Source organism: Heptranchias perlo, chromosome 3 (genome assembly GCF_035084215.1).
Source record: "Heptranchias perlo isolate sHepPer1 chromosome 3, sHepPer1.hap1, whole genome shotgun sequence".
NCBI lineage: Eukaryota > Metazoa > Chordata > Chondrichthyes > Hexanchiformes > Hexanchidae > Heptranchias > Heptranchias perlo.
In genome coordinates, this window is record NC_090327.1 from 50,324,679 (window position 1) to 50,352,295 (window position 27,617).

Consider the following 27,617-nt stretch of genomic DNA (forward strand, 5'->3'; position numbering starts at 1 on the left):
TAAAATTAAGTTTAGTGTTATTTAAAAATTTAACTAATCCAATTTGTGTTGCAACCTTGATTGAATAATTTTGCCTCAACCATATGGCTTCCATATGATTTTTGAGTCTTTAGTAGACAGGAAATTAAGGAAGTCAAGAACTGTGATCCACAGCCATTACTCACAGACTTGCCTATCTGCACATTGGTTCATCGTTTGAAGCCTCAATAGTTGAAGTGTCTAGACAGCCTCCACAGATTCAATGGAATGATCAAGGAACAATTCTACAACTAACAATTACAAATATATAAGTTCTGGTATTAAGAACCAGTATAACTAATCTTGTAAATGAACTAATCTAAAAAGATGTAAGAGAGCCAAGCTAGTCTTTTTTTCACTAATTCTGCCATTTTGAAACCATTAGCTGCAAAACTGCAATTGTGCATTTCCATGGCAGGGGGTAACACAGAGTTGGATGGGCTCACTATTAAACATGTAACTGTACCTAACTCTAGAGAATTGTGGAGGGAGTGGAATCTTATAGACAGATAGTGCTGAAATGTAAAATGGAGATGCATGGGAATGTGTGGGAAATAAAAAAAGGAAAAAAGACTTGCATTTATACAGTGCCCTTCACGACCTCAGGATGTCCCAAAGTGCTTTACAGCGAATGAAGTACTTTTCAAGTGTAGTCACCGTTTTAATGTAGGAAATGTGGCAGCTAATTAGCGCACAGCAAGGTCCCACAAACAGAGATAACGATCTAATAAACTGTTTCAGTTACGTTGGTTGAGGGATAAATATTGGCCCGGACACCATGGAGAACTCCCCGCTCTTCTTCGAAATAGTGCCGTGGGATCTTTTACGTCACAATTATTGGGTAAATAGACACCTGTGATGTCCCTAGAGCCAAATAACCTTCCAACACACACTGTCTTGCCTCTAACATAAGGAAGGGTCATGAGTAAGGTACTCGAGGACCATTGACTCTCATGCAACTGAGTGTCAGCAAGAGTCATCGCTTTCAGGAAAGGAAATAAAGTAAAAATCCAACATTAAAAAGTACAGATGATTACAAGAATAAAATCTCTATTTGGTGTCCAGTTTTAGAAAAACGTTTCTCGATTGAAATGGGACCAACCACAAAACATCCTTACATGTGCACACCATCTGAAGTTTGGCATTTCCTTCAGAGTTCGGTCTCGAAGCTTTCTTTGAAACAACTCATGAGTTTGTTCATCAAGATAGTGGCGAATCTAAAATATATATTTTTTGTAAAACAATGCATAGACATTTCAATTTATCAAAATTAACAGATTTTCTTTAAAAACAAAAAGACACACACAGGTAGGGACTTAATTATTAAAACCACAGAATTAAATATTTAAAAATAAAATGTTTACATAAGTTTAGTAAAATTGTCACACTTGGAATTTTCTCCTATTTCCATCCTGAAAAGTCACCCAGATTTTTTTTTAAAACTACAAAATAGTTATTGTTGGTATTTAGGTTTTAAATCACTTGTAATCACCCAAGTTAAGTATGAAATGTTTTGCAATAATAAGCTTTTAAGAAATGTCAATCTATATAATTCAAAATTCTGCAGTTCACAAAATATCTGACAAGTTTAAGTCAAGTTAATTGGTTACTTCTTTAAATAAATGTGACACTCAGGTTAAACGCTTCTGTCACTCACAAAAAATTCCCATTAACAAAAAGAAAGTGACCAACCATATTTATGAATTCCGCTACTCTGTCGATGTCTTTCTGAAGTCTTTTACAGTCCTTCACCGTTTGCCAAACCTCCCACTTTTGTGCTTTCCATTGGTTACTCTTATTCATACAGTTACACAACTTACTTCCTGACCTAAGCTTCTGATAGAATCTCTGCTAACAACTTCTCTGGATTTTTCTTCAGATTTTGAAACTCTAACCTGAATATCCAGTAAATTGAAGTACTCCGTGATATCCTCTTGGAGTTGGTGGCTTTTCAGATCAGGTATATTGCACATTGGGCAAACCACATTAACAATGCTTTTTTCCTTTATGACTGTTGAAAAATAATTCTTAAAACAGTCTTCACAGAAAGAACAGCTACAGTGTATCATTGTGACAATCTACAAAAATAAAAATATAAAGGAACAAGTCATTTAAGTTAAACAAACTATACAATACGTATTCAGTCAAGTTTGGAAAAAAAATGATCGAGATTTAAGAATTACATAATGGATAGATGAGACAGTTTATTACATAAGAATAGCACTGACTGAAGTTCTAAAACATACATTAAACATAGTTGATAGATGGAAGTGATTATTGGCTAGCAGTCTAACTTGGGATTCAGAGGATGATCAGAAGTTGCTACAGCTTTCTCTGAACACTCCCATTTCCACTGTTCTATATGCAATTTTTTTTTACGTACTTAGAAAGCAAGCAGTGTGCATGTTAAAGCAATAGCAAATTACAATCTGTGCATAACATAACGAAGAAGAGTGCCCTTCCTATTTCTCATCTATATGCTGCCCCTCGGCAACATCATCCGAAAACACATCAGGTTCTACATGTACGCTGATGACACCCAGCTCAACCTCACCACCTCTCTCGACTCCTCCATTGTCTCTCATTTGTCACACTGCTTATTCAACTGGAAGGGCAAAATTTTTCTCAAACTCAACATTGGGAAGACCAACGCCATTGTCTTTGGTCCCCACCGCAAACTCCAATCCCTAGCCACTGGCTCCATCCTTCTCCTTGGCCACTGTCTGAGGCTGAACCAGACCGTTCACAACCTTGGCATTCTAGTTGACCATGAGATGAGCTGCCGACCACATATCCGCTCCATTACCAAGACCGCCTACTTCTACCTCCATAACATCACCTGTTTCAGCTCAGCTGCTGCTGAAACACTCATCCATGCCTTTGTTACCTCTAGCCTAGACTATTCTCTTGGCGGCCTCCCATTTTCCACCCTCCATAAACTTGAACTCATTCAAAACTCGCACCAAATCCTGTTCACCCATCATCCTTGTGCTCGCTGACCTACATTGGCTCCCCGTCCGGGAACATCTCGAATTTAAAATTCTCATCCTTGTTTTCAAATCCCTCCATGGGCTCGCCCTTCCCTATCTCTGTGGCCTCCTCCAGCCCTACAACCCTCCGAGATCTCTGCGCTCCTTCAATTCTTGCCTCTTGCCCATCCCCGATTTTAATCGCTCCACCATTGGCGGCCGTGCCTTCAGCTGTCTAGGCCCTAAGCTCTGGAATTCCTTCCCTAAACCTCTCCGCCTCTCTCTCCTCCTTTAAGACATTCCTTAAAAACTATCTCTTTGACCAAGCTTTTGGTCACCTGTCCTAATATCTCCTTATGTGGCTCTGTGTCAAATTTTGTTTGATAACGCTCCTGTGAAGTGCCTTAGAATGTTTTAGGCGCTACATAAATGTAAACTGTTGTTGTTTCAGTTGTTGCTAGGGAGGCTGTGGACCTCCATTTTAATAGCTTTTTTATTTTTAACTCCCGAGGGCCAGGATTCCCGGGCCTTCTGATTCTTACCACATAAGGAGGCGAGAAAGGCCAGATCAACAGGTAAGTGCCTTTATTGCACTACTTGTGGGCCAGGAGGAGCAGGAGTGTTTCCTTCAGGCCCAACAAGCTTACCTGTCGTGATCCGACCCCCGCGATTAGCTGACTTTCCACCCCCATGTCTGACCCCCCCATCCCACCCTGGTGACCGACCTCCTCTTCCCCCGGTGTCCCGCCCCAAGCCCCCAATGTTAGACTTACCTGCTGGCATCCGCTCCCCGGCAGCTTTCCCGCCCAACAGGCAGCCAGCCTATCAATCTGGCTGGCTGTCGCGTGGGAAACCTGCGGAAAAAAATTTAAAAGACGACCTTACGTCAAAATTGTAAGGACGTCTGGGAAACTCATACTTCCGGATTTCCCATCCAGAATTGCTCCACCTCCGCTCTCCACGGCTTGGAGTGAAAATAGAGGCCAATGTCTCCATTTCCTACACAAGCCATTGTTGTGGCCCTGCTGAGTGGGATTTCTAGCACTGTTCTGTGCTGAATGACCTTCATCAGTTTCTCCAATCTAACATTCTCGTATATTATGTATATTTTATCAAATACGCTATAATCTGAAAGTTTCAGTAATTATTTAACCTGCATCTACAAAGCACAATTGAGATACATAAACTGTAACAAAAGATTTAATTTTCCAAGTCAGTATTCTTGTATCAGTGTGGGGCTGTACAACTCAACCAGTTAGAGCAGAAAATGTGCTCTACTGTCTTAGACTTAAAATATCAAAGCTGGTACCCTTGAACAATAAGAGTTTTGGGGCTTCTCAGCTAACAGGTAATTATATCAATATGCCTGGTCACAGGGTAGTGCAGCATGGGGAAGTCATTAAATTTGCAGGTGATGCCAAATTGTTTGGTGGAGTCGGTAACCTAGAAGAGAGAAATAGAAAACAACTGGATTTGGATAGATTGTGGAAGTGGACCCAAGACTTGCAAATGTCCTTCAGTATCAACAAATGTGTAGTTATGCACGTAGGTTCATATATTAAGGGCGTAGAACAGAACATTGTCAGGTAGAGGTAACTGAATGGGAGAAAAAGTTCAAGCTCAGTGTCAAAAAACCATGGCCAGAGCAAACAGGGCCCTAGGTTGTATTGGCCAGACCATGATAATAGGATTATTTAAAGCTTGTCAGCTCTAAAGATATTTCAGGCAAAGGGCTGCTGAACTGGCTACAAGTCGTCTTATTTTTGCCTCTTTCAGGAATGAAGGGAAGGGATGGTTGGTGTACAGAATAAAATCAGCCAAATGATGTGGGCGGGCACGTATGGGTCCAATGGCCTTTCCATGTCCAGGATACATAAATACATAAAACATAACATCAACAGCTAACTACTTCATGCTCAGCTCTGCATGAGGTAGGAGTGTGCTGCATAGGTCATAGATTTTGCAAGAGAAGATTAGTGTATTACTGCCTGATACTTCATAGCAGAGCCAAGAATTCTATACATTATACCATACCTTGCTAAAAGACACCTGCTCTCTGCAAATGGGACACTCATGAGAAAGATATCGCAAAGCTGATTCATAATTTAAACCAGACTGCACAACTTCCATCACATCCTCAGCATTGAAATTCTGGTCTTGAAGGCTCAGTAGACTCTGGAAAATTTCCGATTTTTCCTTTGACAGCTCAACAGGAATCAATGGCAAATCTGCCTGTGAATTGAAAAAACAAAAACCCTCTGTGATTAAGAGGAAAAACTTCCTTTGCAACCTAAAAAAGTCTATTTCGCAATGATCTATACTTACCATTTACATGGTATCTGCTATCACAGTAAAGAAGCAGGTGTTAAAACACAATGAACTAAGGGAAACTATAATTCTAGTTCCCAAGCACCAATATGTCAGTATTTAAAGTTACCTACCCAAGTTTGTTGAGTATGCACCATATCCACAGCAAGAATTTTAGCACCAGCGTCATCTTTAACTAACACACCATCTTTTTCATTGTACAACTTCACCTGTACGGGGAAGTTTTTATCATTAATGGTGATTACATGATGTTCCTGTTGGACAACTCTTTCTGCAACTGAACAAAAAATGAATTAAGTTTAATGTATTTTTGGGTCAGTGAATAGAGCATAATTTTTCACATCCAGTATGAAAATGGAAAATTCTGTGTACCCATATTTTTGTTTAATCTTATTGTGTACTTTACATTTTTTCAATTTTTCTTAGTCACTGAAATTAAAGTTAATTGGATTTTTTTGTGTTTGTTTTTAAAGTCCATAGATTTCCAAGGCTATTAGAACGATCTTTCAGTAACATTACCAGTCCAACATTTTGGTATCAGATGTTATTCCAGTTTGCATGAGGCAATGCAACAATTATTTATTTTATTAAATCATGATTTGAAGTTGCTGAAAAAAATGCAGCCTGCTGTTAGAAAATGTTACGGGTAAATCTTATCTATAATTTAAAAAGCTTTAGTGGAAAGTCAAAGATGAGTCTCCTTTAAGGAGAAAGCATGACCATCAGCACCCCTTTTTAAACAGAATTATAGTGAAGCATTTCTGAAAATATTTGCGCTTAAACAGTGAATGTTACTGACTTAATAGTACTCTTCCAAGCTGGTTAAACAGGCTGGTATAAATTACCATGCACACACTGGAAGCACTCAAGGTTGATCATGTTCTTCTCACAATGGATGTTAATTTAGCTCCCTCAGACTACAGAGTTATGGTACTATTTTATGGCTATGGGTAAATACTAGTTACTTGAAAACACTTAAGGTATAACTATGCAGTTGCTTTCATCACAGCAGATATATGAATGCAACAGAGCTTAGTTTTGAACACAAATAATAAAGTCTTATTTTTGCTGACAAAGTAAGATTTTACAATAAAGTTATATAGATTAGTGTTATTGATTTGAAACACATTGTACAATTTAAATCATACTTCAAGCATATTGTACCTTTGGCATCATTAAATGTGATAACAGCAGATCCTGGAATTCTAGTTGGATACTGAAGATCGACTATTTCCCCACCACCGTTTCTAGCTCTTTGGAAAAATATGGTAAGCTTATCTTTCATCCTGTACACTGGAAACTCAACAGGAATTTTAAGCACATGCACTTTCTTCTGTTTATCCTTATACAAGCTTGACTTCGGAGCATCAGGTAAACTCAAAGGTTTTCTATCTTCTGATTCAATCCGATCAGAAGAAAATGTAAAATCAACCACACCTTCAAGAAACAGAGCATGTCATTCCAAAACCTGCATGTCACAGTATTATGAGTTTACCTGTATCAAATCTGATAATGAAAATCTGTACACCTCTACATAAATAGTAATTTTTCAAAGATCAGCTTTCTTTAAAATAATATTTTGCATTGATGGATGTACATCAGCACAATCTTGGCTGTGTAACTGGGCAGTCAGATCCCCGTCTGACTCCAGCGCACGCTTCAGGAGGCAGCATTATGCAAGTTTGAGTTTGCAGCAGGTGTAGTATAACTCCGACCTGATACAAAGCCACATTTTAAAATTTCCCAGGACTCTTGGACCACCTGGACACTTTATAGATTTTTCAGCATTAGGAGAAAGGGATATTTCCACCTGTTATGCCTTAACGTGGAAAATTCGCAGCCAAGGAGTAGAGCTCCGCATGTGCATTCAAGTACACTTGCACAGACCTCCTTTCTGACTGACCTTAGTGCAACCTGCAGCCATGTAGCAGCAGAATGCCAACTGCACACTGCACTTCATGGATACTGGTCTGAGACTAGTATCTGCAGTATAAAAGCAGCCAAATACTTTCTGCTAATTTTTTATAAATAGTTATTTTCACTGATGGGGACTTTCTAAATATTAAATAGCATTCTTAATAATCTAGTCTAAAAGCAAGCAGTAGAACTACTTTAGATGATAAAAGATATCAATTCTAGAAAAATAATTGTAAGGAAATAAGGCACTAAGCAAGATAAGCTAGACAAGGTAGTTATTCAATTTAAGCATTTCATATTTCAGGTTGATTGTTGTTATGTACAAGTGCTACCTTGTTTCTTTTGGGAAGATGTCACCAGGTTAAATGCATTAAGCACTGTGTCCAAATTTAAGTCTTTGAAGTGATCTACAGTTTGTTCTACAGAATCCATTCTCTTCTCTGCAGCATGATCTATTAAAAAAATGAAATAATAATACAACATTTCAACCAACTGATTAAAATGCAGTAAACAGCAACTACACAGACACATTGACAATCTCATTCTTGAAGAAATGAAATACTTTTTATGGCAGTCTGATGACACAAAGGTCAGGAGTTTATGTTTCTGTGCTTGCCAGCCTGTATTTTTCCTCCCATTCATTATAATGCGTGGAAAATCGCAGGCCAGCAAGCGCAAAACCAGAAAACCCCGGCCAATATGTTGGCGCACTGCACCGTGGAGTAGTAAGGCGCAGGTTCACATCCCAGGTTCTCGACTTAAAGTGTTTCAAATGTCAACAGGGCCATCTGGTGAAGGTGCTACCCCACAGGGATGGGGAAAAAATACAACAAACAAGAGGTCATGTCAACCTCAGATCACTTTCCCACCCCTCCAAATGGCCAGTCAGATTGGAATTGGTAAAATACAGGCCTATGGCATGGCAGCCTTCCCAAACTCTTGGTTTAGCAAGCCACATGAAAATTAAGTTTCAAAAAAACTTGGTTAATAAATTGGGTAAGGGAGGTGTCTTTCCCCCCCACCCCACTTCCGGAGGCTATTAGAACAAGAAAATTAACTGTCAAATAAAAAGCAACATACTGGAATTCTGAAATTAGAACAAAAAAAGCTGGAAACGGCAGCAGGTCAGTCAGCATCTGTGGCGAGAACAGTCAAAGTTTTAGAATTGCACTCTTTTTCAGAAGTGAAACATAAGTGATGAACAAGCATATTAATAGAATCAGAAAAAGGAGGGAGAAATAGGAGAAGTATCAGTGGAATGGTGTAACAGATCTTCCCAGTAACGGAAAGAAGCATTAAACAAGTTTCTTTCTAGCTTTCTTTTAAACAAGTTAGACGTTAAAGAAAACAAAGGACCTGTGAATAGCTAAGGGAGTGGGAGGGGCAAGGAAATGGGAGAGATGGAAAACAGCAAACCTGGGGATTACGTTTGAAATTAAAACACAAGGTACTTAGTAAAATAAAGCTCTGAAAAGGAAAAGAACAGGTTAACAGCACTATGTTCTGATGAAGGGTCTCCCCACCCAAAACACCGACCTCTCTCCCTTCCCCCAAACACTAACGTCAGCAAGCCCTGTTGTAAAAGAAATGGAGGATGCAGCTGAAGTCTGAAGTCGCTGAAGTCAGCGTTCAGACCAAAAGGACTGCAGAGTGCCGAGGCAGGACATGAGAAATTGTTTCTCAAGCTCATGTTGAGCTTCACTGGAATAGTGTATGAGGCCAAAGGCAGTGAGATCAGAATGGGAAGGCGAGTTAAAAGTGGCAAGCCACAGGGAGCTCAGGCAAACTGAATGGACGTGTTCTGCCAAACAGTTACCTAATCCGCATTTGTTCCCCCCAGTGTTTTGTATCTTCAGTACAAAGAATTATTACACAGCAAAGTAGTTCACAAAAGGATAATCTAAAAACCTCCATGTCTCTTCCCTGTAATTCTGAAGAATTGATATTTATTCTTTGTTAACAGGCCACAGTGTGTTCCTCCCAGTATTATGCACCTTTTGAATCTGCCCTCCTAGGAGGAGAAGCTTCTGCAGGGCTTTGCGAAAATGAGATTCCCAGGGACATCAGCTCTGTTACATAAGACTTCTTCTTAGTTTTGTTTGTAGTGCACTCTCCAGAAAGCAAAGGTGCCCCTTTTGCAACACAGTGGATCTCTGAAATATAAAATAACATATTACTGCAGTTGAGAGAGGACTTAAACTAGAGTATTTTATATGTAACCTATAACGAGTGGGGGAAGTAGAACATATAACGATTGCAGGTTCTAAAAAAAGGAGTGGATGAAGTCCAAGTAGGAAAAGGGATACAAGAATATTAGTTCCAGAATCATGATCAGGAAATTGATGGGTGGCTTAGAAGGTTGGGCTAGATGGATCAGCGGTCTTCTCCAAAACATTACTGTTACTATATAAAGGATCGCTAACAAAACTTGCTGAGCTGGTGATGCAACACTGGGATATTAATGTATGAGTTGCATCCATATTACCAATTATCTAACCTGAGCCACACCTCTTTTAAGATGGGGGAGCGGGTACAGAGCAGCGACCAGGGGCATGATTTTAGCTCAGAGCCGGGAACACCCAACGCGTGCATAGATATTCGCGTGGGGAACCCGGAAGTCAAGTGAGTGCGTCACATACTGCGATCGCAACTCAATTGACGGTATTTGTGCTTCCAGGTTTCCCACATAATGGGCAGCCAGACTGAAAAGCTTGCTGCCTGTCAGGGAGGGGGAAAAAGGAGCTGCGAGAGATTGTGGGCCATGGAAGGATTCGGTGGGGGGACGTGGATGACATTGGGTTGGCCTTGAAGATCGGGGGGGGGGGGGCTTCGGCTGATTGGGGTGGTCCGACTATGCCAGGTGAGCTTGTTGGGCCTGGATGAACGTGACTTTAGGAAGCCAAGTGATGCAGGCAGAAACTGCATGCAGGCATAAGATTTTTAATATAATATAGATATAGATAGATGGTGTTCAAGTCCTGTCATGGCAAATTGTGAAATCTGAGCGCAATTTATGGGCTGGCACCAGGAAAAATGGTCATTAATGCTGCTAAAGTGTTGTAAAAACCCAAGTAGTTCACCAATGTCCTTCCAAAAAGGGAACCTGTACGCGGGCAGGTTATTCGATAGCATGCTTTCCTAATATTACCCTGAAACCTGATGTTCTTTAGATGCCTCTCTGTTTTTTCTTTCCTGTTGTGTGAGGAAGGACCTCGGGGGTAATTTTAACCCCCAAGAACAGGTAGTTTGGGGGCAAGTGGGCAGTGAAAATAGTTTGTTTTTGGAGCGGGACCGCATCCTGGCTCCAACGTGCCCACTTCCGGGTTTAACCCAGGCACGTTTAGATGCGCGCGCAACAAACCCAGAAGTCCTGTCTCCATTTAAAGCCAGCAGGCTAATATTTAAAGGGACAATGTATCTCACTGCGATAGTTGAGGCACTGAATTTTTTGTGTATCAGAAATGTAAAACGAATTTAACCATACCTGTTCGGGTTTCCCCATCGCTTCTGATTCTCGTCAGGTGAAAGCAGGTGAGAAGGGCCAGATCCAGGACGCAAGTGCCTTTATAGCATTGCTTGTGGGCCAGGAGGAGCTGGAGTGTTCCCTCCAGGCCCAACAAGCTTACCTGCCAGGATCGGGCCTCCCCCCACCCCCACATGTCCGACCCCTCCGATGGAGACACCTCATGTTCGACCGACCCCCACCACCTGATGTAGACCCCCTCAATGGAGACTGCCTTCTCCCCCCGATGTCTGACTCCCCTCCGATGTCTGACTCCCCTCCGATGTCCAACCGATCTACAATCTCCAAGTTTCCTCCTAACCTGCGATCTCCAACTGTTCTCCCGACCTGCGATCTCCAACTGTTCTCCGATCTTCTCACCAGCTCTTCCCCCGATGTCCTCCATGGCCCCCACCCCTCCGATCTTCTCCACGGTTTAATATTAAACCTCTTTTATATTTTAAAACAAAATGACTGAGCAGGGTAGTGACTTAAGAACTGAATTTTCTTATTTTTGACTATAGCTGTGCTAAATGTAGATGTGTGACACAAAAAGTGATTGTTTCGTACTGTTTCACACCAGCAAATGAGGATTCATAAGCTTAAAATGTTATTCCGGCTCATCCTTGATGTTGGAGAGGAAAATGCCTCACACATCACAAAAAAGTTAAAGGAGTTATTTCTTCCCCAAATTGTGCAAGTTCTACAACCAGAGGGAGATTCACACTGCCAGATTACCAAAGAGGCATCCTGAGTGTCTACAAGATTTTTAAAAATACATTGAATTGATATTACCTTTCTGATCCTCGGCTACTTTCCTTCCTGACAGGCAGCCAGTCTGTCAATCTGGCTGCCTGTTGTGCGGGAGACCCGGAAGCAAAAATAATTACCTTCAATTGATTCCGATGCACTCAACTCACTTCCGGGTTTCCCACGTGAACATCTACCCACCCGCTGAGATCCCGGCTCCAGGTCAAAATCATGAACACTTTGTTTAAGTCAAGCAAAATGATCCAATGATGTGGGGAAGCGTAGCGTTTTTATTATTTTCACATTATTACACAAAGATAAGTTCTATCGATTGAATTAAGTGAGTCTGATCATAACTGCTGCTGGATTACAAAACAGTAATACATACCAGATTTTCCCTTGTAAGTTTCATGCAAAGATCTGGAAGATAACAGACTAGAACTACAAAAGAAATAAAATAAAACAAAACATGGTTAATGCTTCACTTTAAATCCATTATGCAACTACACATTATTTTTGTTTCATGAAAGTCAGTCATGTAAGAAACATTTATAAAGAAAGCATCAATAGGCCTATTTACACAGTAATGGTCCAACTTAATTTTTGTGGCAGAACTGTTGAAAAGGGTTTTAAGATGGCATCTGAATTTTTGTGTCGTAGAAGGAAACTTTAAAACCCCAAAACATCTAAAGACACAAAAATAACTTTCTACAGAATACCCAATTTGAATCATATGAGATTGCACAAAACAATAACTGAAATCAGATATCCCAATGTACTTATGTTTCTTTTCTAATCCAGTTTCAGTGACATATAGTCTGTTCCTATTAATTTAAAGATACTTTCCCTCGAAAAAAAATCAAATTATCCAGTAATTTGAATTAAACAATTTAAATGAAACAGCACAGGGATAGTTTTTGCAGGATTTTAATTTGAATTAACAGTTAACAAGCAACTTCTTAGTACTGAGTATTACCTTATAGAAATTCTTGCAGGAGGCCCAGAACAGCCACTAACTTGATGTTGGTAACTAAGAGCTGTAAAATTTAAATGCAAATACAATTAACATTTAATAGACCCTAACAAATTAAGCACTGCCAAAAAGTATATATTTTTACATGTAAAAAGATAAAAGTAGGCATCCTTGATGGCTGAATGGGTAAATACCCTGTTTGTTGTAATACTTAGCTATGTACACTAGGAATGTCACCAGTTCTATCTTGCGCTTGGCTAATTTAATTGAGTTCAGCGAGATACTAATGTTAGGGTTCCATTTCTACCTAAATCTTCCAACCAGAAAGTTACATGTGTGGACTTCGGGCAAAGACAACATTTGGCTAGTCAGTGATCCCCCACCACATTGCTGAGCACCCTGTTAACATTCAGTGCTCAAATCTCACATATTGAATGGTCATTAGGGCAAGGTACTTGAAAGCTGCTGGTACACATCCAATGATATGAGAGTGTTAGTCACCACCTTCAGGAGAGAAGAGAAATAAAAAAAAATAATCTCTTAAATCTAAATTGCACTAAGTTTCTGAATTGTTTTCCAGCTTCAGAACTATTTGTAACACTTACTACCATATTCTACTTATCAGTTTATTAGGGATGGGCAATAAACGCTGGCCTCGCCAGCGACGCCCACATCCCATGAACGAATATTAAAAAAAAGTTTGATTCCCCTTCTTTGTCAAACCAAATTTACTCAGAATTAACTGTACTATTTACTAAATCTCCCTGCCATATAATATTTAATCAAGAATGGTGATAGATTGGGAAATGTTGATGTACAAAGGGACCTGGGTGTCCTTGTACACCAGTCACTGAAAGCAAACATGCAGGTCCAGCAAGCAATTAGGAAGGCAAATGGTATGTTGGCCTTCAATACAAGAGGATTTGAGCACAGCAGCAAGGATATCTTACTGCAGTTATACAGGGCCTTGGTGAGACCACACCTGGAGTATTGTGCAGTTTTGGTCTCCTTACCTAAGAAAGGATATACTTACCATAGAGGGAGTGCAGCCAAGGTTCACCAGACTGATTCCTGGGATGGCAGGACTGTCATAAGAGGAGAGATTGGGTCGACTCGGCCTGTATTCACTCGAGTTTAGAAGATTGAGAGGGGATCTCATTGAAACATATAAAATTCTGACAGGGCTAGACAGACTGGATGCAGGGAGAATGTTTCCCCTGGCTGGGGGGGGAGGGGGGGTCTAGAACAAGGGGTCACAGTCTCAGGATACAGGGTAGGACATTTAGGACTGAAGTGAGGAGAAATGTCTTCAATCAGAGGGTGGTGAACCTATGGAATTCTCTACCACAGAAGGCTGTGGAGGCCAAGTCACTGAATATATTTAAGAAGGAGGTAGATAGATTTTTAGACACAAAAGGCATCAAGGGGTATGGGGAGAGAGCGGGAATATGGTACTCAGATAGAGGATCAGCCATGGTCATACTGAATGGCGGACCAGGCTCGAAGGGCCGAATGGCCTACTCCTGCTCCTATTTTCTATGTTTCTATGTTAAGAATATATTTTCTTGTGGAATAAATTTCAGACAATATTTGTAACTAGGTCAATAAATGTGTATTTAGTTAAAATGAAGGATTACGATTTTGAGCAATAGCTACTCACTACATTTTACAAAAGTATGACTTTAATATTTTGCATGTGTTTTGTAAGTTACAAGAGTCGTTAATTAACCTCCTGCAGTTGATTCCTATACTGGAGCATAGGAAGCAACTGAGTAGTGTGGGTCTCAAATCTCCTCAGGACTAACGTGCATCTATCTCCACTCAGCTCACCTTGTGCCACTTTGATTCAGCTGATAGCACTCTTGTCTTTGAGTCAGTATTGCACTGAAGTGTCAGCTTACCATATATGCTTGAGTGATGTTAAAATGAGGCCTCAATGCTTATTCTGGTAAACATTACAAAGATCGCATGGCACTATTTGAAGTGCAAGGAGTTCTAGCAATGTCCTGGCCAACTTTCCTCCCTCAACCAACACCAGGTTAACTGGTCATTCATCTCATTGCTATTTGTGGGACACTGTTGTGCACAAAATGGTAGCTGCATTCATCAACTTAACTGTGGCTAAATTTCAAAGCAATTCTTTGTATGTGAACCACTTTGGGATATGTCTGAGACATTAAAGTAATTGGGGGTGGCCAACTAAAGAAAATATTAAATTGGCCGAAGCTCTCCTGAGACAGAAAGATTTTGCACAGTCCAATAAAAGCTACCTTTCTTTTATGTACTAACTTGCCTACAAGGTATTGTCAGGTGTTAACATTTAATAAAATGATTGAAAAATGCATTTACTATTTAAAAATGTCTTAGTATCCAGTTATCTTAACCTGCTTACTTACGCCGTTCATTTGGATAGACAGGCAGGAAACTACCAGAATTCAGAGGCTGAGGATTGTTCTGGAGGCTCTGATAACTATTTCCAATGGAAGGGGCAATGGAACAACTGAAAAACAATATACCTCATCAGATTTTATCTTTTAGAAATGATGTGCATAACCGCCTGTATTACAAAGGCTTGTATTTTCAGTCAGTGGTAAAGGTGGAAAACTCCACTCTCACTCAATTCTTTCATTTCACCCTACTGACAATATTTTAAAAATACTATTCTATTGATAATTATCTAATACTCAAAGTTAATTTGAGGCAACTTATTTTCTCTGAAGTGCAGAGCATGCAATGTCCACTTAACAAAATAATAACCTAGTGTCCGCAGTCGGCTCTTGGTTTGGCCCCAGTAAGTGCTGCAAAACCTAAAACAGGAGTTCTCATCCACTGTGGACAGTTCTCTGGGTTTCTCCAGGGCAAGCTGTCTCTCTCTATCAGTACAAAACAAAAACATTGGTGTGGGGGGGTTTCAGCAGTTTCACCAACATACCCCATGGTGGTAGGTTCATTCTTTAGCACTGGGTCAAGTTTGAGAAGAACATAAGTAAGACAAAGACAAAAGTAATAAATTGGAAAAGAGCTGATTTTCAGGGGATGAGAATGAAACTAGAGAAAATAAACTGGAAAAATGTACTGATAAACAAAGAACTAGAACAGAACTGAGAAACATTTAAAATGGTGATCAATACACTGTAGGAGAAATATATCCCACTAAAAAAGCAAGAACAAACTAGCCAGTAATGACACACCATAGATGAATAAAGAAATGAGAGCAAAATTGAAACTAAAAAAAAAGGCATACACTAAGTACATAGACAACAAAGGATAGAATGACAAAAGGGAATTTGAAAAGGTTAGGAAAGTTAAAAAGAAATTAGAAAGGCGAAGAGAAACTACGAAATTGCATTATCAAGGAATACAAAAAGAAATAAAGTATTCTGCAAACACATAAATAACAAAAGAAAAATCAGGACAGGGATAGAGCCATTAAGGGATGCACAAGATAAACTCACAGGTAATGACAGTGAAATGGCAGAAAAACTAAATAATTTGCCTCAGTATTTACCAGGGAGACTAACATGGTGGGCATGACATTAGAAAAAGAGGTCAAAAAAAGATATAAAGACATTTAAGATAGAAAGGGGAAGAGATAATTGATAAACCAATCAGAGAGGATAAAACCCCTAGGAACATAGGAACAGGAGTAGGCCATTCAGCCCCTCGAGCCCGCTCCGCTATTTGATAATATCATGGCTGATCTGTGATCTAACTCCATATACCTGCCTTTGGCCCATATCCCTTAATACCTTTAGTTGGCAAAAAGCTACCTATCTCAGATTTAAAATTAGCAATTGAGCTAGTATCAATTTGCAGAAGAGAGTTCCAAACTTCTATCACCCTTTGTGTGTAGAAGTGTTTTCTAATCTCATTCCTGAAAGGTCTGGCTCTAATTTTTAGATTGTGTCCCCTAGTCCTAGAATCCCCAACCAGCGGAAATAGTTTCTCTCTATCCACCCTATCTGTTCCCCTTAATATCTTATAACCTTTGGTCAGATCACCTTTAACCTTCTAAACTCTAGAGAATACAACCCCAATTTGTGTAATCTCTCCTCGTAACTTAACCCTTGAAGTCTGGGTATCATCCTGGTCCGGATGGATTGCATCCACGCATATTAAAAGAAGTTAGGAAGGAGATAGCAGACGCATTATTACATATATATAAAAATTCATTAGAAAAAGGAATAGTGCCAGAGGAATGGCAGATAGCCAACGTGATTCCTATATTTAAAAAGGGAGATAGAACAAGTCCAGGGAACTATAGACCAGTTAGCTTAATGTCGGTGGTAGGAAAGATAATGGAATCTTTACTCAAAGATGTAATAGAAAATCATCTGGAAAACGAAAATATAATAAAGAATAGTTAGCACGGATTTCAAAGGGGAAGGTCATGCTTAACCCCTCTGACTTTGCAAATTATCGCCTCATCTCCGGCCTCCTTTTCCGCTCCATTGTCCTTGAACGTGTTGTCGCCTTCCAAATCCGTGCCCATCTTTCCCGCAACTCCATGTTTGAATCCCTCCAATCAAGTTTATCTATCCTTGGCCCCACCTATTTCTCATCTACATGCTGTCCTTCGGCGACATTATCCAAAAACATGTCAGGTTCCACATGTACGCTGACGACACCTAGCTCTACCTCACCACCACATCTCCCAATCCCGCCACCGTCTCTGATTTGTCACACTGCTTGTCCGAGAGCAGAAATTTCCTCCAACTAATTATTAGGAAGACCAAAGCCATTGTCCTCAGTCCCCGCCACAAACTCCGTTCCCTAGCCACCGACTCCATCCCTCTCCCTGGCCACTGTCTGAGGCATCCTATTTGACCCCGAGGTGAACTTCCAACCATATACCCAATCCATCACCAAGACCGCCTACTTCCACCTCCATAACATCACCCAATGACTATTCCAATGATCTCCTGGCTGGACTCCTATCTTCCACCCTCCATAAACTTGAGCTCATCCAAAACTCTGCTGCCCTTATCCTCACTCACACCAAGTTCCATTCAACCATCACCCTTGTGCTTGCTGACCTACACTGGCTACCGGTCCGGCAACGCCTCGATTTTAAAATTCTCATCCTTGTTTTCAAATCCCTCCAGGGTCTCGCCCCTATCTTTGTAACCTCCTACAACCCTCCGAGATCTCTGCACTCCTCCAATTCTTGCCTCGTGTGCATCCCTGATTTTAATCCACCATTGGCGGCCGTGCCTTCAGCTGCCTAGGCCTTAAGCTCTAGAAATCCCTCCCTAAACCTCTCCGCCTCTATCTCCTCCTTTAAGATGCTCCTTGAAACCAACCTCTTTTCCAAGCTTTTGGTCACCTGTCCTAATATTTCCTTATATGGCTCGGTGTCAAATTTTACTTCACTAAAGATGCTATATAAATGCAAGAAGTTGTTGTTGTTGTCAGGGGACAAGTAGCAGAATAGATGGCAAGCTGGCTACAAAACAGAAAACAGTGAGTAGGGGGTTAAAGGTAGTTATTCAGGCTGGCAAAAGGTGGGATGTGGTGTTCCACAAGGATCAGTGCTGGGACCACTGTTGTTCACCATTTACAAAAACGATTTGGACTCGGGAATCAGAAGTCCAATTTCAAAATTTGCGGACGACACCAAAAATTGAGGGCTATATTTAATACTGAGGAAGACTGCGACAAAATACAGGAAGACATTAATAAACTTGCAGAATGGGTATGTAATTGGCAAATAAATTTCAATATAGAAAAGTGTGAGGTATCACATTTTGGTAGGAAGAATAAGGGGGCTACATACTGCTTGGATAATACGAGTCTAAATGGGGTAGAGGAGCAAAAGGATTTGGGGGTACAGATACACAAATAACTAAAAGTAGCGACGCAGACTAATAAGGCCATAAATAAAGCAAACCAAGCACTGAGATTCATTTATAGAGGGATAGAATTGAAAAGCAGAGAAGTTACTTTAAACTTGTATAGAACCTTGGTTAGACCACACTTCTGGTCTCCACATTATAAAAAGAATATAGAGGTACTGGAGAAGGTGCAAAAAAGATTTACTAGGATGATACCAGAATTGAGAGGTTATACCTATCAGGAAAGATTGAGCAGGCTGGGGCTCTTTTCTCTAGAAAAAAGACCGAGGGGTGACCTGATCGAGATCTTATTATGAAAGAGTTTGATAGAGTAGATGTAAAGAAGATGTTTCCATTTGTGGGGGAGACCAGAGCTAGGGGCCATAAATATAAGATAGTCACTAATAAATCCAAAAGGGAATTCAGGAGAAACGTCTTTACCTAGAGAGTGGTTAGAATGTGGAACTCGCTACCACAAGGAGTAGTTGAGGCGACTAACATAGATGCATTTAAGGGGAAGCTAGATAAATACATGAGGGAGAAAGGAATAGAAGGGTATGATGATAGGGTTAGATGAAGTAGGCAGGGAGGAGGCTCGTGTGGAGCGTAAAGACCGGCTTGGACCTGTTGGGCCGAATGGCCTGTTTCTGTGTTGTACATCCTATGTAATTCTATATATTAAAAATCTTACATCAGCAAACACTTTGTGTCAACTTTTTCCATTATTAATTCTCATGTCCACATTTATAATGGAAACTACCTATGTAAACTTGTCACACTGTAATTACACTCTCCTGCCAATGGTGTTATCCTAGTGCTTCCATTATGTATTTATGAGCTCTTCAGTCTGTACTGCAGAGAAATTCCTATGCTCCATCCAACTCTATTTCCCAAACTTTTTTCTAAGTAAAGGATAACATCAAAAGCTGGTACTATTTAAAAAGATTTACACAATAATGCCTTTGTTATAGGTGCATTGATATCTAATGCAGTAAATTATTGCAAATTCTGTAGTTAACAGCAGTTTAGTATACCATTAACATTTTTAAATATTCTTACTGTTTCACTTCTTGCTGACTACACTTAGTAAAAGTACACTGTATTTCCATCAATAAATATACCACTGTAACAGTAGACAAATTTACAGAGGAGTTACAAAGTATTTAATTTCTAAAGTAATCACCAATAACATATGGGCAATCACCAGCAACAGAGACTTACCTTGGCTGAAGAGGTGTAGCAAGAGAGTTGGGGAAAAGGTGTGCTAAAAGACACAATTCAAAGAAAAATAATTAAAACATGTTCTCCGAAAGTTCTATATGCAAACATCACTTTTACAATTTTCTTCCAAGTCATGACTTTTTTTTTGTGCTTTAATAGACTTTAAAATATAGCATTCCAAACTTTTTCCTCAACAAAATAAAGACATTACAATTCAAATTAATTAAAATGAATAGGAAGTGATTTCTAGGCTTTAGCATAAGAAAAGTGCCGGCTTACCAGCACTTTATTCCAAGGAGTAGTCACTTCTTCCTTACTCAACATGTCTATATTAAAAACCTGGTGTTTGCATATACTTCTTGTTCAGAAAACCTTACGTCCTGTTGTCAACTTTTCCCATTATGAATTCTTATGTCCACATTTATAATGGAAACTGCCTATGTAAACTTGTCACACTGTCATTACACCCTCCCTGTCAGTGATCTGCCAGCATAGGCAATTTCCATTATAAATGTAGACATAATGGAAACATAAAAATAAGGATCGAATCTATGATGTCAAAATGGAGACTGAATTATGTCTGGAAGCCCTGGTCCAATTATCCCACACCCTTTAACACTGCTTCAACTGAAGACTACATTTGGTCTTTATTAGAAAGTTATGCTGATAGGGTTAGATGAAGAGGGGTAGGAGGACACTCGTGTAAAGCATAAACACCAACATGGAATAGTTGGGCCCAATGGCCTGTTTCTGTGCTGTAGTCTATGTAATTTATTCACTGTACACAATGGCACAGGAATTTGACTCGTTCCTATTATAAATACACCAAAAAGGCTCACTCTTACACTAAAGAAACTTGTGTTCCTGTTAGATAGGTCACTAATGGCATAGTTACATCAAGAATAACAAGCTATAAAACTGCAATTCAAAATGTTGGCACTACGCAACGTGCAAAGCGAAGTTCCTGAACTTTGCACTGCCTTTGGGAAGGGGCCAAGTGTCTTCCCACAGGGATGGGGAAAAAAAATCAAAGGGAGAATTTATTCCTAGACTGGTCACACATCCTTTTTTCTTCAGAACAGCAGTAAGGTCTGGGAGCAGACTGCCTTTCCTCACAGCCATTCCTAGTGCATAGTATGGGAAGACCAATGACGGGAAGAAAATAAAACAAAACAGAAGGGCATCTTACCCCCACAAAAGAACAAAATTTAAAAAGGTATAAGAGTAAAAGGATTCTACTAAATCCTTTAATATAAAAATGTAACTTTACCTTGCGAAAGATCAATCTGTGTTGGATTATTTAAGCAATGCATAAATGATGTTCTTATGTCTTCAATAAGACCTACCAAATGCGATGCTGGCTGAAGAAAGCAAAACAATCAAGTAAACAATAAATAACAAAGAAAACCTTTATTGCCCAGGCCTTGAACTTTGTATTTTTACTTCCCAGCAATTACTTTACTGCATCTTTGCTAAACCCAAGTCAAACTTGTATTTTTAATGCTCCCATTTAAAACCACGCTCTTAAACTACCCTCACACCACCTTTGCAATTAAATATTTATAAAATCCCATAATAATCCTCGAGCATAACACTTTCACTCTTGTATTCTATTGTACTTGGAGAAACTCCAATATATGTAAAAAAAAGTATCTATTTGGTTGCAATTAAAAACATTACCGCTCAATGGTAAAACAGCATCACAGTGAGAGAAAAAAAATCAGTGGCAGACTTTTCTTCAACAGCTTTCTAAGATATATATTTGGTGGGGTGAATTAGCTGGCTTGCTATTTTTATTGGACATAGGGATGGGAGACACACAAAACATTAAATAAAAACACCACCGTGTTCTGGGGATGGGGATGGTGAGAGAGATTGATTCTGATTTAGCAAGAGTTTATCACAAATAAAATTGCTGGCTCAAACTTAAAATGTTTGCCACAACCCTGATAAAGATACATTATATATATATTATAAACATATCCAATAGTTTGTGAGGACATTTAAAACTAGCTATCATGAGGACCAGAGTTCTATATGCTTCTGCAGCAATCCTACAGCTACTAATGTGTGTACAATTTTTTTCATCCCAATGTTACACGTAGTGGGATGAAAAAAAAATCTACTTCTACTCAATTTCTATGTTTAAAAACGTTACAACAGGTAATTGTACAATTAAAAAAACTTGATACGTCATTATTTTAAACTATCCTCACACCACCTTTGCAGCGCAATGTTTATAACACAATTATAATGGTCATTTTGGCATAATTTGGCACGGTCTGATCATTGAATAATATATCTGATGTGTGCTTAATGAGTAAATTCTGCCAATTCTCATGTTCAAATAGGACTAGGTTAGATATTCTACTAGAAACTTGGTAAAGTTCAACATATTATTGCTACATTCAATAATTTATGCGCTATTTTATTCAAGTTATCATCAAGTAACGTAGTCTTCATTTAGAAGAATATGGGGTGATTTCATTGAGCCATACAAGATTCTGAGAGAGCTTGACAGATGCTGTGAGGCTGTTCCCCCTGGCTGGAGAGTCCAGAACTCAGGGGCATAAACTCAGGATAAGGGGTCGGCCATTTAGGACTGAGATGAGGAGGAATTTGTTCACTCAGAGGGTTGTGAATCTTTGGAATTCTCTATCCCAGAGGGCTGTGGATGCTCAGTCGTTGAGTATATTCAAGACTGAGATCGATAGATTTTTGGACTCCAAGGGAATCAAAGGATATGGGGATCAGGCGGAAAAGTGGACTTGAGGTCGAAGATCAGCCATGATCTTATTAAATGGCAGAGCAGACACGAGGGGCAGTATGGCCTACTCCTGCTCCTATTTCTTATGTTCTTCAGGTCAGAATGTGTGTGTTTAAATTTGCTAATACCAGAGCCTTTCAAACATCCATAGATTTGTCTCATCATTTTATGAAGAATCGTCTTTACAGCTTTGGTATTTGCTGTATGAACAAAATGATAATACTCATGAGCTTTCATCGTGTAAACATATATTCTTGCTTACATATTTCCAGTTGTACAAATAACTTGAAGACATCATGCCAGTGTTATCCACATGGATTCCAGGGTTTCGGCACGGAATTGGTAGCCCCTTCACAAAACATTTTGGCGGATTCTGCGGGTGTGTGTTATGCAACCAGATGCTTATTGGAACATTATAAATTATGCCTGAATATAAACACATTTGCACACTGTTAAAATACACCTAATATAAGATCCATGTCTGGAGCTTTCCATTTCTATCTTTTTGGCACTAAATTTAAAGTTTTTTTAAAAAACTTAAATAAAACATTTGTTTTCCATTCCTTCTTGTCTACTAAACATGATTCACTAACCTGACCCACAGAGGAGCCACAAAACAAAAGACTTGGGAGTTTAATAGACTCTTCTTAAATTGTTAATCTTGGGGGAAGGAACTGGGTGGTACAGTGGGTTAGACGTTAACCTTTCAACAGCATTACCTGGGTTTGAATCCTGGCCAGCAAGTCTCTCCAGACTGATGACTGCAAAGGACATTTCACAATTTGTCTGATTGTACTTTTGTGATGTGCCTTAGTATGTTTTCCCAAGTTAAAGGTGGTATATAAATGAGTTTAGGGAATCTTAATCCAATTTCTAGTGGCATGGTCCACAACACAAAACTGGCCAAAGAAAACGGTAATTGGCACCAACTAAATTAGCAATCTCACTTAGAGAGACTGGTGTGGGGAGTCAATAGCTGACCTTAAGAGTGTTTGATCTTCACAATGAATGCCCAAAACATGAAGACCATAATATTTACGGGGAATTACCAGCATCCAGGAAACCTGGAAAGATGAGAAACTCGGAGGTCCTACCGAATTTACTGGGGTGGAGGGGGAAAAAAATCGTCATTGCATTCTTGGGGGGGGGGGGGGGGGGTGGTCAGGACATCGGAGGGAGGTCGGCCGATTGCAGGGAGGTGGTGGGCCAATTGCGGCAGGTTAGCTTGGGGGGGAAAGCACTCCTGGCCCACAAGCAGTGCTGGATCCGGCAGTTCTCGCCTCCCTTTAGCTGTCGGGTTTCCCAAGCCGAGGGAAACTCGGCCCGCAGCTGTTAAATCAAAATGGCTCCCAAAATCTGAGGCACGCAACCTCATTAACATATTGGCCCAGAGATTGCTTAGAAAAGAATGGTGAGCTTAACAGCGCTCTCTGCTGTTAGTGGCGAAATCAAGGAGCAAGTTCTGGCGTTCGCACATGCGCAATGGAACGCGGAAACCTGGAACTTGTTCCTCCTAATTCGCCGGCGATATGACAGCTTCGAATTAAAGGGTTATCGCCGGCTGCAATCAGTGAAATCATTGAACCAGTGTCAACTTGTTCATCTGCCCAACTGGAAAGTAACTAATATCACCACAAAACAGGTACTCTTAAAAATATAGGTCTAAACTAAGTCTTAATGACTGCCAAACAACTAAAAATTAACTTTTAAAAAGTTCCAGCCTGCAAAAACAGTTTCTCAGCTTGTCAAAAATGCTACAATCTGATGGGTTGAGAGGAGAGATCGCTCCTCTCGCTTCTCCCATGGGTCCTAGTTTCGCTGGAGCGAACGCTGGGCTCTTCTCTTCCTATCAGAGGAAGTGTACCCAGTAAAGACCACGTAAGTTAGCGAGTTAGGATAAATCTATGGAGCGGCGAGCACTGTTGGTTCACCACTCCAAGGAAATTCTGAGCCATTATAGTTACTGACTCGCCTCTCGAGTGCAGGTTACTCGCCCGTCCTCCCAACCCGCCCCAGTTAAACCGGAAGTAGGCACATTCACGGCAGTTTTCACATTTTTAAGAATTTAACCCCACCCACCCCTCCAGGGGGTTAAAATTCCCCCCAAAGTGTTGCATTATCCACCAATAAAAAAAAATTATACAGAAATCATTAATAAGTAAATTTGTCAGCTTACTTCAACGGCACTGTACTTTACTAAGGAGTTAGTGATCAACTGCACAATTAAAGACTTGTGTTTATAGATTACTTCACGGCATATTGCACTGGAGAAATTCCTCCCCATCTCAATTTAACATCTGTTGAATATTGATGGAGAAAAAGGGAAACTTCTGACAAAAAAAGCTGAGCAAGTTCTTGTTGGAATAGCCTACTTATTCTTAAGAATCAATTTGTTAAGCCATCAATGAATTGTTCTTGTATTATAAGTAATTTTTCTAAAATCAATACTTGCTTTGAAGGTCTAGTGCTGTTGAAGATAAAACCCAACTTCACCTTCAGCAGTGTTTCTCAGATAAAATTTCTCAAGACTGGAAAAGCACATCTACCAAGGGAAACCCTAGTTTAACTGTTAGTCCAAATTGCCAACCAATACAGATCTATTTGTTTGTTCCTAACAATCTAATATAGCTACCATACTGTGTTGTCTTACCTTTGCATGGCACTGGAATAGTACCATTCAAATTAACCAGTTTATTTTTAACTTCTGTTCTATGACCTGGAAGGAAAAGGAAAATATATTTTCACAAAGTGGATTAAAGAAATATTGCGACCTACCATGACTTGACTTAGCTACCTTCATTCAGATGTATTTACTCTAATATCAAAGAAATATATAGTAACATTGGAGGATACACTGTTCTCATGTAACATAGAATATATCAAGCCTCTGATTTATTATGTCAAATTGTCTTTTTATTACAGAGTACCGAGTGTGTTAGTGGTATTTTCAGGCTCAAATGTCGCAATTGTGCACATATTTACTCAATCCCACAAACAGCAATGTGATACTGACCAATGATGTCTTCCTGCAAGTGAGGAGGTTTAACATTCTCATCCTTGTTTTCAAATCCCTCTACGTGGGACATTTCTTGTTCCAGTCCTACTCAGGGCCCCTCCCTCACGTATTGATAAGGAGAGGATTATATAGTGTAATGGAGATGCCAATGATTTCATTATCTTAGGGTTCAAATTTTTGAATGCTCCGCTAGCCAGCCTCTCTGTCCCAAAAGCTTCAACTCATTCAAAATACTGCTGCCTGCATCTTCACCCAAACACGTTAGGCACTCGTATTAACCGTCCCCTCCAGGGTTCACTGGCTCCCCATGTCCTGGCAAGTTGATTCACTCTACATGTCCTCATCCCAATCCTAACATAGTAATCTCCTCTTGCCTTACACACCCATACACATACATTTCACTTCTCTAACACTGGGCTTCTCCTTGCCCCCCATTCAATCAGTGGCTACTCGTTCAGCCACTATGCTCTTACACTCTGAAACACACTGCCCAGTTTCCTCCATCTTGTCACCTTCATCCCTGTTTTCAAAACCTCAAAACTCACTTTGACCATGTCTTTAATTTCCCCCCAAATCTCCTTTTTCCCTTTGAAAGAAAAAAGACTTGCATTCATATAGTGACCTCAGGACATCCCAAAGCACTTTACAGCTAAAATGAAGTACTTTTTGAAGTGTAGTCACTGTTGTAATGTAGGAAAGCCAATTTGCACAAAGTCCCACAAACAGCAATGTGATAATGAGCAATGATGTCTTCCTGCAAGTGAGGAGGTTTAACATTCTCATCCTTGTTTTCAAATCCCTCTACGTGGGATATTCCTTGTTCCAGTCCTACTCAGGTCCCCTCCCTCGCCTCTTTTTCCGGTACATAGATGACTGTATCGGTGCCACTTCCTGCTCTCGCCCCGAACTGGAAAATGTTATCAACTTTGCTTCCAATTTCCACCCTTCCCTTGCCTTCACATGGTCCATCTCCGACTCTTCCCTTCCCTTCCTCGGCTTCTCTATCGCCATTTCTGGGGACAGGCTGTCAACCAACATCCATTATAAGCTCACTGACTCCCACAGCTACCTTGATTGCACGTCCTCCCACCCCGCTTCCTGTAAGGACTCTATTCCCTTCTCCTAGTTTCTTCGTCTCTGTTGCATCTGTTCTGACGATGCCACCTTCCACACCAGTGCGTCCGATACGTCTTCCTTTTTCCTCAACCGAGGATTCCCATCCACTATAGTTGATAGGGCCCTCGACTGCGTCCGTCCTATTTCCCGCACTTCTGCCCTCACCCCTTCCTTTCCCGCCCAGAACCATGATAGAGTGCCCAATATCCTCACCTTCCACCCCACCAGCCTCCACATTCAACGTATAATCCTTTGCCATTTCCACCACCTCCAGCGCGATCCCACCACCAAACACATCTACCCCTCCCCTCCCCTTTCAGCATTCCGAAAGGACCGTTCCCTCCCCGACACCCTAGCCTACTCTTCCATCACCCCCAAAACCTGCTCTCCTCCCCACGGCACCTTCCCGTGCAAGCACAGGAGATGCAACACCTGCCCCTTCACCTCCTCCCTTCCCACTGTCCAGGGCCCCAAACACTCCTTACAGGTGAAACAGCGATTTACTTGTACTTCTTTCAATTTAGTATACTGTATTCGCTGCTCACAATACGGTCTCCTCTACATTGGGGAGACCAAACGCAGATTGGGTGATCGCTTTGCTGAACACCTCCACTCTGACTGCAAGCGTGACCCTGAGCTTCCGGTCGCTTGCCATTTTAATTCCCCGTCCCACTCCCACTCTGACCTCTCTGTCTTCAGCCTCTTACATTGTTCCAATGAAGCTCAATGTAAGCTCAAGGAACAGCACCTAATCTTTTGTTTAGGCACTTTACAACCTTCCGGACTCAACACTGATTTCAATAACTTCAGATCATAACCATTGCTTCCATTTTTTTGGATAGCAAGTGTTGTTAATGGTTCTGCTGTTGCCATTCACAGCTACTCCAGACCCACCTTTTGTTTCTTAACCTGTCCCATTACCACCCTCCTTGCCTTGCACCATCATCCCTTTTATCATTTAATCACTTTTTCCCTCTACCCTATCACAGTCCTTCCCTTTTGTTCTTTCCTTCCCCCCTTTCCCTGGCTCTATACTTGCTTAAAAACTTTAACTCTTTTAACATCTTCCAGTTCTGACAAAATGTCTTCGACCTGAAACGTTAACTCTGTTTCTTTCTCTACAGATACTGCCTCACTTGCTGAGCTTCTCCAGCATTTTCTGTTATTATTTCAAATCCCTCCATAGCTTCGCCTCTCCCTATCTCT

The 27,617-nt window shown here is 40.4% G+C and overlaps 1 protein-coding gene across 3 annotated transcripts in view; it reads right to left on the bottom strand.

Annotated features, from left to right (window-relative positions):
- The window catches only part of si:dkey-181m9.8 (E3 ubiquitin-protein ligase RNF31), a 56,021-nt gene that overhangs the window by 22,503 nt on the left and 5,901 nt on the right, over positions 1–27,617 (bottom strand). The window contains exons 3-16 of one of the 3 annotated variants that reach the window (XM_067975405.1): positions 24,930–24,995; positions 22,542–22,705; positions 20,783–20,873; positions 19,513–19,555; positions 14,854–14,957; positions 12,461–12,521; positions 11,873–11,925; positions 9,227–9,385; positions 7,565–7,684; positions 6,480–6,752; positions 5,429–5,592; positions 5,022–5,219; positions 1,914–2,096; positions 1,137–1,235 (exon numbers count right to left, since the gene is read on the bottom strand). In XM_067975405.1, coding sequence (XP_067831506.1) covers positions 1,137–1,235; positions 1,914–2,096; positions 5,022–5,219; positions 5,429–5,592; positions 6,480–6,752; positions 7,565–7,684; positions 9,227–9,385; positions 11,873–11,925; positions 12,461–12,521; positions 14,854–14,957; positions 19,513–19,555; positions 20,783–20,873; positions 22,542–22,705; positions 24,930–24,995 — 1,778 coding nt within the window. The remainder of the gene's footprint in view (positions 1–1,136; positions 1,236–1,913; positions 2,097–5,021; positions 5,220–5,428; positions 5,593–6,479; positions 6,753–7,564; positions 7,685–9,226; positions 9,386–11,872; positions 11,926–12,460; positions 12,522–14,853; positions 14,958–19,512; positions 19,556–20,782; positions 20,874–22,541; positions 22,706–24,929; positions 24,996–27,617) is intronic. The other 2 variants (XM_067975413.1, XM_067975423.1) reach the window with 2 other exon arrangements.